At 29.0% G+C, this 11,870-nt stretch overlaps 2 protein-coding genes across 4 annotated transcripts; one reads left to right on the top strand and one right to left on the bottom strand.

Annotated features, from left to right (window-relative positions):
* Nucleotides 1-2,072: 2,072 nt before the first annotated feature.
* LOC106789388 (protein lap1) lies at nt 2,073-6,980 on the bottom strand. Of its 3 annotated transcripts, XM_014753548.1 has the most exons (13): nt 6,818-6,980; nt 6,446-6,703; nt 6,136-6,328; nt 5,911-6,046; nt 5,506-5,795; nt 4,719-5,430; nt 4,271-4,461; nt 4,080-4,193; nt 3,543-3,996; nt 3,292-3,438; nt 2,603-3,213; nt 2,446-2,517; nt 2,073-2,306 (listed from the first exon to the last, which is right to left on the bottom strand). In XM_014753548.1, exons 3-13 carry the CDS (start codon nt 6,289-6,291, stop codon nt 2,130-2,132), a joined length of 3,060 nt encoding a protein of 1,019 aa, XP_014609034.1. In that variant the 5' UTR covers nt 6,292-6,328; nt 6,446-6,703; nt 6,818-6,980; the 3' UTR covers nt 2,073-2,129. The 3 variants fall into 3 exon arrangements, with proteins under 3 accessions (XP_014609034.1, XP_014609032.1, XP_014609033.1); XM_014753546.1 differs by having other exon boundaries at nt 2,603-3,438; XM_014753547.1 differs by having other exon boundaries at nt 2,603-3,438; nt 6,136-6,323; nt 6,818-6,978.
* A 441-nt stretch (nt 6,981-7,421) lies between these two features.
* LOC106789383 (pre-mRNA-processing factor 6) lies at nt 7,422-11,498 on the top strand. The gene is made up of 10 exons (XM_014753542.1): nt 7,422-7,513; nt 7,616-7,740; nt 7,847-7,906; nt 8,200-8,326; nt 8,419-8,969; nt 9,045-9,825; nt 9,907-10,122; nt 10,237-10,578; nt 10,662-11,005; nt 11,092-11,498. The coding sequence occupies exons 2-10, from the start codon at nt 7,646-7,648 to the stop codon at nt 11,369-11,371; spliced, it is 2,796 nt and encodes a 931-aa protein (XP_014609028.1). The 5' UTR covers nt 7,422-7,513; nt 7,616-7,645; the 3' UTR covers nt 11,372-11,498.
* The last annotated feature ends 372 nt before the right edge of the window (nt 11,499-11,870 follow it).

Genomic DNA, 11,870 nt, shown 5'->3' with positions numbered 1-11,870 from the left:
TATATATATATATATTACTACTACTATGTAAACGTGATTATTATTTAAATGCAACAACGTACCGTGCAAATTTAATTATATACTAATATTTCATTTTATAAATGCAGTTGTCTCTCTAATCTAACATTGTCCTATGTGCGTATATGTGTATATGTATGTATGCATGTGACGTGATTTTAATGAGATTAATATTAAATATAGCAATTTTTGAAATATAAACAAAATTTGAATAGTTTATATAACACCAACTAAAAGTTTAAAATTAAAATAAGAATTATACTTTAGACGATATATGCATATATATATATATATGTGCGTGTGAGTATTATTGCTTTTTTTCTTTCTATATAAATTCAAAATTAAATTCAAATGACAAGGAAGAATTTCTAGTTTTTTCTACAGGCTTTTTTTTTTTTAATCTTAATTCATATTAATTATGCGAGCCTTATTATTTTTTTTCTCTACGATTCTTAACATTTTTTTTCACATACGCTACTGTATAAATAATACTATATAAATTTTCTACTTGTCAATGGAACTTGTAAAAAAGAAATTGTAATAAAAAAAAGAGAATAAAATACTACAAAATAATAATAATAATATTATATATATCAATATCTATTATCGACTGCATTATATAAAGCATAGCTTCTAAAAGATATATATATATATATATATTTGTTTCTCAAAATCATGAGATAAATCACAACCATGATATAATAAGTTCTTATTGTTAGTATTTTAAATTATCATTTGTACCAAGTTAAAGAGTAAATACTAGAAAATTGTCGAATCACAAAAAAAAAAAATAGAAAAAAAAAGAACGTACTTCGTAAACTAGGAGCCTTTTATTAATAATAGGCAAGAGAAATAACAGCATATGCATACTGCAAACTAAATCTGATGAATGTAATTTATATATATGTATATGTATCTACATATATATATATATATTATTGTGCAAAGAATCCGATCAATCAGAGATAATAGAAAAATATATATAAACTTTTATGTGATCAATAATAATGAACTGAATCTTTTACAAACATTATTTAATTAATACGGCACATAGAAGAATATCTTTATCTTTATAATTTTTTCTTCTCTACGCGTTAACAAGGTTCCTACAGAAAAATATTATTTTATAGTTATCTTTTTTGTTTAATTTATTTGTCGCATTCACACAAAATACTATTTTCTATATTTCCTCGATAATTATGAGACTAATAAATTGCTTACAAATATAAATGAAAAATATCAATTCAATGGAATAATTTGCGTATTCGAAAATATATCACACATTGTACATATTGTTTATCTTGTTTCCAAAAAGTTATTATACACTGCGATATATAAATTTATAAAAGTTATAGAAAAAATATAAGATAATAAGATCTTCGCGCTTATTCACGAATTTATCAAGAATATAAAAAATTATACATTTTGCAGAGATACCTGTATAAGATACGTAGTATATCTGTAGAAACCCTGTTCGTCTATTAATTATTAATAAATCTTTTTTTATATTATTTATACGCATAACACGCGTGTGTGTGAATATGTGTGTATGTGTATTTTATCTATATATTTGCGTATGTGCATAATTAATAAATAATATTTTCTTTTTTCTGGCACATTATTAGTTCTCGTGAAAGAGAACGAGTTGACATAATTCAATCGTTTAAACAACATCACAGAACTTCATAGAAATATGTAGTTCTCTTTTTCTTTTTTTTTAAGATAGTAAAGATTCAAGAAAGAACCTTATCTAGTCTTCTATTAGTAAAAACACTGTAAGGACCAAATAACTATGTCTCGTCCCATAAAAAATGTTAAAATTTTCAAAAATAACATATTCAAACGTTATTATTATAGATCACATTTTAGTTTACCCAAGTTTCATTCTCAAAATCTTAAAGTTATTGCATACTATAAGCATTTTAAGTACCAATTTGCGCATGGCATTCTTAGCAAACATACAACACTGGGATACAATTACATTCATTACGAAATTTTGGTTTTAGAACTTCCAGGTGAGAAAGTTCTATGTTGATTGCAATTTTAGTTCTTTCTCTTTTTTTTTTTTACACGATGACGTATACTCTCTCAAAGAGATTTTGTATTTTACATCATTGATGACGACTGATCATCATAGAAACCACGGCACCAGTAGCTCGAAGAACGGCAACTGCATTATTATGATCAGATTTGGTGAAATCTATTCCGTCAACTTCTAAAATTTTATCACCAGGTCTAAGAGTACCTTGAGCTGGGCCATCGGGATTAACTTTTGTCACAATAATACCCTGAGATAGGAGATACATGTATGTTCCATAATATATACCACATTGTATATATGAATAGTTACGAATAATTACGAATAATTAAATGTTAAACTTTTGTTCATTGTTACCATAGAAAGTATTAATGTTTAATACAACTTACAGTTTCAGCTCCTGCTACACCACCGGCTATACTAAATCCAAGACCAGGATTTTTTCTTACTTGAACAGGCAACTATAATAAAGTAAAAACATTATATTGCATCTTTACAACAAATGATAGTACTGCAAAAATTATTATAGATTATAAATTAACATACTACGTTTGCATTTTTATGAGGTCCGAACATCCATTTAAATCGTGGTCTTCTTTCTAACGTCAATTGTTCATTGGATAAATTATGTACTTTATCTAAATTATTAGTGTTGTTTAATGATCTGTTACTAGCTGAAAGTGACGTACTTCTGTCGGAGCCAGCATCGTTTTCGACGTCAACGCAATTTGTAGCGAAAGAATCCGAATGATGAGAAATATCGTTTGTATTAGTTTCGTTTTTAACCATATTTTCAATCTTGTTATCGGTGAAGCTTATATTTTGTATGTTCGATAAATTAGTATTATCATATGATATATTATTATTTGAAATATTGCTATTTGCTATCTTCTTCAATTGATTCAAAGTTTTTTCTTGTGAACTAAGCGGACTTCTATATTTTTTTCCCGTAATAGGAGACGTTGGTATACTTAATACATTTAATGTTCTCGGCAAGTCGCACTCTTCCATAATCGAATTTACACTTTTATTCAACGTATCATTGTTGCTATTCGAATTCACAATATCAGAGTGTTTTGCTCTTGGTACTGGAATTTTACTTGGCTTAAAAAATCGGTCAGTCTCAATTGTTTGATCAAGATTTGTTGTTGTTGTTTCTGACGATGAAACAAGATCATTGGTATTAAGTAATAATTTTTTTCCATTATTAATTGAACCATTATTTGTTTCTTTACCGTCGAATGTAGGATTTTTCATAGCTGCATTAACAAGTTCTTCTATTTTGACAGGTTCTACGTTTCCATTTGAACGTTGAATATCATCAACGTTAGACATGTTAGATGTATTTTGTAAGTTTGTTAAATAATTTTCTGGTTGTAGTACTAAAAAGAAATTTTAATCATTTATTATAAAAAAAAAAAGGAAGAAAAATATATATAGAAAGAAATATATATAATAAGAAATATAAATATATATAAAAACTTACTGTTATTAAATTGTTGAAAAAGTGCAGCCTTTTTTGAGAATGCAGCTGCAATGTGATAAGGCGGTGGAACTGGTGGAAATTCATTAGATCTTACTTGATCATAACTTTTGCCATCGATAATAAGAGAAGTATTATTAAACGGTTCTATAAATTTATCAGAATCAACGATCTTTGCTATATTTGCTTTAGAATATTCATCTGGCATCCAAGTTGAATTTACATAATCTGCTACTGTAGGTGTTTTAGCAATGTAATCAGATGATGGATTGCGTATATATTTTGCTTCCCGAATATCAGGACTCTTTTCTTTTGCAAGTACTGTTTTGTTAGCTTCGTCTGAAGATTCTTCTGAATTGGAATGTTCTTTATCTTGATGTATTATTGACCTTACGGAACTATTAATCTTGCAATCTTTTGGTAGATGATCAATCGTCGACACTGATAAAGATAAACTCTGCGAATCAAAGAAACATGCCTTGACTAAGAAAAAAAAAACTTGTTTAAGTTTCCTATTAAATTCATGATAAATATAAATACCTTATTAGTAAAACCTTGTGAGAAAGAAGTTCCAGATTTGGATGCATTTTCTAATGTAGTTGTAGCTTTTGTAATGATAGCTTCTTTGATCATTGTCTGCTGTTCTAAATTCATCTGGAGAATTGTAAATTATTAATTATTTATTATACAAATTTTCCTCCTCTGTATAATAGTTTTTGAAATATGCTTACTTTTTGGTCGTGTGTAGTTTGATGATGTAAATTGCGAGCATGCCTAGCAAGATTACGCAATTCTTTGGGATAAGGAGTAGGTGCTCGATGAAGTTGATTAGGGACTTCGGATTCTACCTCAGCAGCAAAACATATTCTTTTCCCAGTTCCAATTATTGAGCTTGAAATTGGTCCTACAGCTTGTGCCATTTCTAAAAAGTAACAAACGTGAACGATCACATTAATTTGTATTACAAAGAAATATATATATATAAATTTTACAAACTAAAATATTATATTTAAACATTTTTTATTTATTCTAATGTATTTCATTAATTATACTTCACCATTTCAGTCTTCATCTTGCTGATCATTATCCACTAATATATATAGCAGCAATAATATTTATAATTTTTATATTAATTATCATTTACATATTTTATATGTTAAAAAATAAATTAAAACTTACGTTCAAGATCTTGCCGTTGCTTTTGTGGCAACATAAAGCAACTCAGTACCATCATATCTTCTTCACAATTAAATTCTTGTTGTAGTGGAACCAACGGTTGACTTTGATTATCACTTAACCACAGTGCTTTTAAATTAGTTAAATTTAACATAGAAACTGGTAGAAATTTAATACAATTATTCACAAGATTAAGTACTCTTAACGAGGACAAATGGCCAACTTCTGGTGGTATACAGGTGAGATTATTAGATCTTAACGAAAGCAAAGATAATGCAGTACAGCTTCCAATTTCTGGTGGTAAACATCGCAAATAGTTATTGTCCGCATTTAAGCAATGCAATTTTCGTAAAAGTCCTATAGAAGACGGTAAATATTCAAGGAAATTCTTAGTGACTATAAGCTCTTCTAAGCTTGACATCTGACCAATGTCATTTGGCAGTGCGTTCAATTGATTGTCATCAATTTTAAGTGTCACGATTGTACGTAAATAACAGAGCGTATCTGGAAGCTGATAAATTTCATTCGACGAAAGATTCATTATCGAAATATCTCTCCATCCTCGAATTTCCGATGGAATAAGATGTACTGCATTCATGGTGCAATCAAAATGATTTAAACGATACAACTGTTCTATATTTGGAGATATACGTCGTATATCGTTACCATCTATCCACAATTCGGTAAGATTAATAAGATCACCAACAACTTCTGGCTATAGAAAAAATGAAAATGTAATTATTAAACAAAATTTTTATAACAATTGTTATACGTCAACTATTATACTTACTAATTCAGTGAAATCATTGTTACCGATATCAAGCCTTTGCAGATTTACTAAACGGCTCATACTTTTGGGAAGCGTCATCAAATTATTTTCTCGAAGTTCCAACGTTTTTAAAGCCGATAGTCGCCCAAAATTAGCTGGAAGATATTCTATATATGCATCATTAATATAAAGTTCTCGTAATCCAACAATATGCGTAATAGCATCAGGAAATCTTTCAAAAGGATTAACACTGATATCTATAGAACGAAGATTCTTGCATTCTTTTATGCTATCTGGTAACTCTTTTATAGCTGAAACATGAATGAGATTATTTCTTAAATTAATATATATATATATATAAAAGTTGTTTAATTTTAAATTTATATTTAAAAAACAAACAATGACTATATATATTTATATACTAACTGTTTTTGCTTAAGTCTAAATATTCAAGATTAATTAATGACGCTATGGCGGGTGGTAAAACAGTAACTTCATTATCGCTAAGGGAAAGTATTCTCAATTCATGGCACTGGAAGAGTGGTCTTGGAAGATCCTTTATCTGCAAAATATATTTTAATGTTCGGTGATAAACTATCACATTAAACTAGCAAATAGAAAAATATGAATAAAATCTAACTAGATAATTACTCTATTGGCATCAAGATACAATTTCTCCAATGTTCTCTCATAAATGAACACATCAGGTGGTACATCGTAAAGATTACAATGATTTAATTGCAATTCACAAATATCTTCTTCCTGTGCTCTCAGACATGCAGCGCACTGCCACCAAGCACTACCCATTTCATTAACTATATACTTGAGTCAACGTTACCCTGTGCTAACAAAATAATTGAACAAAACATGATTAATATATCAATCAATGTGCATCAATGAATACATTCTATAAAGCATAAGTTTATTGAAGGAATAACAAACAAATTAATAATAATATTACCTGTTGTCTGTTAAATGCTTTTGAACATTTAACACGCGATGGTTCAACGTTTATTCCCTTTAGAATAATAAAGTTGGATTAAAAAATCTGTTCGCATGGAAATCATTCAGCCGTCATGGGGTCGACATATCGTTTTTTTCGAGATGGTCGTGAGAGATTTATGTTCCCTCGCACCATTGCGACTCGATCGAACACAGTATAAGATATCAAAAATCAGAAGATTCTTTGATGAAACAAATATAACGATAATAATTGGCACTAAAGAAACGTCAAGAAAAAATGGGAGGTTATCGGATAAATCTCCTTAAACAATTTAGCTTACCCTATTCGAAACTCCAATAAACCATTTTTTTAACATTTATTTATACTCACCATACTGACATTTGACAATTTCAAATAAATATAATATAATGTAATATATTACAATGTAATTTAACTTTTGTTACAATTTCATGCATTTGAATGCATATACATAGTTAGAGAAATTTTTATTCCACAAAAAAAGCTCTCATCATAGTCATAGAATATTAGGTAGAACAACCGGATCTGATGTTTTTTGTCCGACTAGTATATACGTTGTATTCACACATGAAGTTATAAATCATTTCAAATATTTCACACTATATACGTATAAACTATGATATACCAATTTATCTTGAAAAAATGAATAACAAATATTCAAGACAAAATTATACATATATTTTAAGATTACATTGCGACGTTTCTTCTTTTCACATTTTTACTAACAAATAAAACACGATATTTGTTTCGTTTTCAATTCCAATTCAAAATGACCATTAAAAAAAAATATAGTCGACAAATATGGCGTTTCGATCGCTAATAAATGATATTCCTCCCTCTCTCTACTATATATTTTATATTTTTATATATAGTTATTTATCTAACTAATTATTTAAATTATTTGTGATAACAAATATATATATATATGTTATTTATCGTTTAAAATTTGATTTTTATTTCATTTGTGTTCACATGAGAAGTGTGGATAAGTGTGGATAACTTATGCTATGTTCATAATCTAAGATTGTGTATCCTTTCTTTATATTCGTAAGTTTCAGGATTTCTGTTTATATGGAAGCAATTTAATAATAAACCTCATATAAAGTTTTTTAAATAATGTTGTTGATCTTTTAATAAATGAATAACTAGTGTTAACAGTTCGTGCATCATTGAATTGAGATGGCGGTTCCTTCAGTATCTTTGTCTACAAGAAATAAGAAACATTTTCTTGGCGTACCAGCTCCACTTGGATATGTAGCTGGTGTTGGAAGAGGGTAAATTAAATGATATAATTAATCACAATTTTTAATTATATATATTGTAAAATTAACTTTAAAACAAATTTGATTAGAAATTCATTTAAAATCTAACCTATTTCAGAGCTACTGGATTTACAACACGTTCTGATATCGGTCCAGCAAGAGATGCCAATGATGTATCGTAAGTATTGTTGTAAATAGGGAAATAGTATAAACAAGTGATAAATGATTTAAAAGTAAAGATTAGTAAAATTATATCTATACGCATTGTCATAGTGTCATTTATTTCATATTAATATAACATTGGCCATTGTAACAAATATTGTGGTCACCTATCCGTGCACTAACCGTATTCATCATTGCTTAACTTTACTGATTGAACGGGCATTAATTTTTGTAACAAAGCGAGAACATTGACTAAATCATTAATAATGTACTTTTAATTTAATTAATTATTATCTTGAATGTATACAGAGATGATAGACATGCTCCACCTACAAAACGTGCAAAGAAAAAAGAAGAGGAAGAAGAAGATGAAGAAGATTTAAATGATTCTAATTATGATGAATTTTCTGGTTATGGAGGTTCCCTTTTTAGTAAAGTTAGTGTATTTATATAAATATATATATTTATTAACAATATTAGAGAAATATTGAAAACTTTATTGTTATTAATATTTAAAAATACTTCAAGGATCCTTATGATAAAGATGATGAAGAAGCCGATGCAATTTATGAGGCAATTGATAAACGAATGGATGAGAAACGTAAAGAATATAGAGAAAAACGTTTGAGGGAAGAATTGGAACGATATCGTCAAGAACGTCCAAAAATTCAACAACAATTTTCAGATTTAAAAAGAGAATTAGTTAATGTTAGTGACGACGAATGGAAAAATGTTCCCGAAGTTGGAGATGCTAGAAATAGAAAACAAAGAAATCCTAGAGCAGAAAAATTCACACCATTACCAGACTCTGTATTAGCAAGAAATTTAGGTGGAGAAACTTCTACTAGTATTGATCCATCCAGTGGTTTAGCATCTATGATGCCTGGTGTAGCTACACCTGGAATGTTGACACCAACTGGAGACTTAGATTTAAGGAAAATTGGACAAGCAAGGAATACTCTTATGAATGTTAAATTAAACCAAGTATCTGACTCTGTAGAAGGACAAACTGTTGTTGATCCAAAAGGATATCTTACAGATTTGCAGAGTATGATCCCAACATATGGTGGAGATATCAAGTAAGTAAATTTTATTTATTTATTTAGGTAATAAAAAATTGCATCGATTAATTTATACTTTTATTCATTTCTTAGTGACATTAAAAAAGCGAGATTGTTATTGAAATCATTGCGAGAGACAAATCCTAATCATCCTTCTGCTTGGATTGCATCTGCTCGGTTAGAAGAAGTAACAGGAAAGGTTCAAGCGGCGCGAAATTTAATAATGAAAGGCTGTGAAGTGAACCCAACATCTGAAGATTTATGGTTAGAAGCTGCAAGGTTACAGCCGCCTGATACTGCAAAAGCAGTGATCGCTCAATCAGTACGACATATTCCAACATCGGTCAGAATATGGATAAAAGCTGCTGACTTGGAAACCGAAGCTAAGGCAAAAAGAAGAGTTTATCGGAAAGCTCTCGAACATATTCCAAATTCTGTAAGATTGTGGAAAGCAGCAGTTGAATTGGAGGAACCAGAAGATGCTCGTATTCTTCTTAGTCGAGCTGTAGAGTGTTGTCCAACTAGTGTTGATTTATGGCTTGCTTTAGCCAGATTAGAAACCTATGACAATGCAAGAAAAGTTCTTAACAAGGCTAGAGAAAACATCCCTACTGATAGACAAATATGGACAACAGCTGCTAAGTTAGAAGAAGCCAATGGAAATAAACACATGGTGGAAAAAATTATTGATCGAGCTATATCTTCCTTAAGTGCAAATGGAGTTGAAATTAATAGAGAGCATTGGTTTAAAGAAGCTATGGAAGCGGAAAAAGCTGGAGCAGTACACTGTTGTCAAGTTATTGTTAAAGCCATTATTGGTTTTGGTGTTGAGGAGGAAGATAGAAAACATACTTGGATGGAAGATGCAGAAACTGTAAGTTATTCTTATCGTTATATTATATACATTAATTTTTTGTATACATAAAATAAACAAAACTTTGTATTAATATTCTAGTGTGCTCAACAAGGAGCATTAGAATGCGCAAGAGCAGTGTATGCATATGCATTAACAACATTCCCTAGTAAAAAATCCATTTGGTTGCGAGCAGCTTATTTCGAGAAAACATACGGTACACGTGAATCTTTAGAATCTTTACTGCAAAGAGCAGTTGCACATTGCCCTAAAAGTGAAGTACTCTGGCTTATGGGAGCTAAATCTAAATGGTTGGCTGTAAGTATTTATTTATTATATACACTTTAATGTAATCTAATCACAAATATTTCTAATTTAATCATTTTTTTTTTTTTTACATTATAATCTTTTTATTTTATTTGTGTATTATAGGGAGATGTACCTGCTGCAAGAGGTATCTTATCCCTCGCCTTTCAAGCTAATCCAAATTCAGAAGAAATTTGGTTGGCAGCAGTAAAATTGGAGTCAGAAAATGCTGAATATGAAAGAGCAAGACGTTTACTTGCAAAAGCCAGAGCATCTGCTCCCACGCCAAGAGTAATGATGAAAAGTGCAAAGTTAGAATGGGCTCTCAACAATCTTGATGCAGCTTTACATCTTTTAAAAGAAGCCCTTGAAGCGTTTGAAGATTTCCCTAAATTATGGTTAATGAAAGGACAAATTGAGGAACAACAAGGAGATTTAGACAAAGCATTAGAAACTTATAATCAAGCTGTAAGTAATTATATGTTTATATTCTATTAAATGTAATTTTTGTCTTCTATCAGAAATTGATATTTATTTTTCAATATTTTCAGATCAAAAAATGTCCGAACTCAATTCCTTTGTGGCGTTTATTGGCACATTTAGAACACAGAAAAAATCAAGTAACGAAAGCTAGATCGGTCTTAGAAAAGGCACGATTACGTAATCCCAAAAATGCAGAATTATGGCTTGAAGCTATTAGAAATGAATTAAAATCTGGTGGTGTACGTGATATGGCACATACTCTAATGGCAAAAGCATTACAAGAATGTCCTACATCAGGACTACTTTGGGCAGAAGCAATCTTTATGGAACCACGACCACAACGAAAAACAAAGAGCGTTGATGCTCTTAAGAAATGTGAACACGATCCGCATGTTCTTCTTGCGGTATCAAAGTAAGATTTTATCTCGTAAATGTGTATTTTGTGAATTCTTATAATTAATACTTCTAATTATTTCAACCATGTATTATTTATTGCAGATTATTTTGGTGCGAACACAAAATTTCCAAATGTAGAGACTGGTTTAACAGAACTGTTAAAATAGATCCAGATTTAGGAGATGCATGGGCTTATTTTTATAAATTTGAGCTTTTAAATGGTACCGAGGAACAACAAGAAGAAGTTAAGAAAAGATGTATTGCCGCAGAACCACACCATGGTGAGAATTGGTGCAGAGTATCAAAAAATATTGCAAATTGGTGTTTGAGTGTAGATCAAATTTTAATAATAGTTGCAAAAGACTTAAAGATCCCTATATAAAATAACTGGGGACAGTGCATTATATGGAAATATAAAATAATAAGAAATTTTTTTGCCTAAAATATATGCATATTGTACATATTTAAGTAAAAAAAAAAACATTATTATATTTAAATAAACTTTAAAAATATCAATTACTATGGTAATATAATTACCAAAATAAAAATTCCTAATTTAATTAGTCATTAATATTTTGTTTCTTTTTCTAATATTTATATTTCGTAAATATGTAAATGTATAATATATAAACCACATCCAAACAAATCAATTCAATTTATAATTTATTTAATTGATATTTTACTTCATTAATTCTCTTAAGAAAAAAGTACAAATAATTTTAAAAGTAAAATTAAACTTTTAGAATCAATTTGAAAAGTAACTTACAAAATTTCTTTACTTCGCTATTATTTTTTGAAAATTATGAACATTATATATAAATATATGCATACAAATTAAATAAATTATTATAATTTTGTTTAAATAACATTATTATAATAAA

The sequence above is a fragment of the Polistes canadensis genome, unplaced genomic scaffold (assembly GCF_001313835.1).
Source record: "Polistes canadensis isolate GaletaPanama2010 unplaced genomic scaffold, ASM131383v1 scaffold_181, whole genome shotgun sequence".
NCBI classification, from domain to species: domain Eukaryota; kingdom Metazoa; phylum Arthropoda; class Insecta; order Hymenoptera; family Vespidae; genus Polistes; species Polistes canadensis.
Note: the sequence above shows the minus strand (reverse complement) of the source record. Positions and strands in the feature narration are given on the sequence as shown.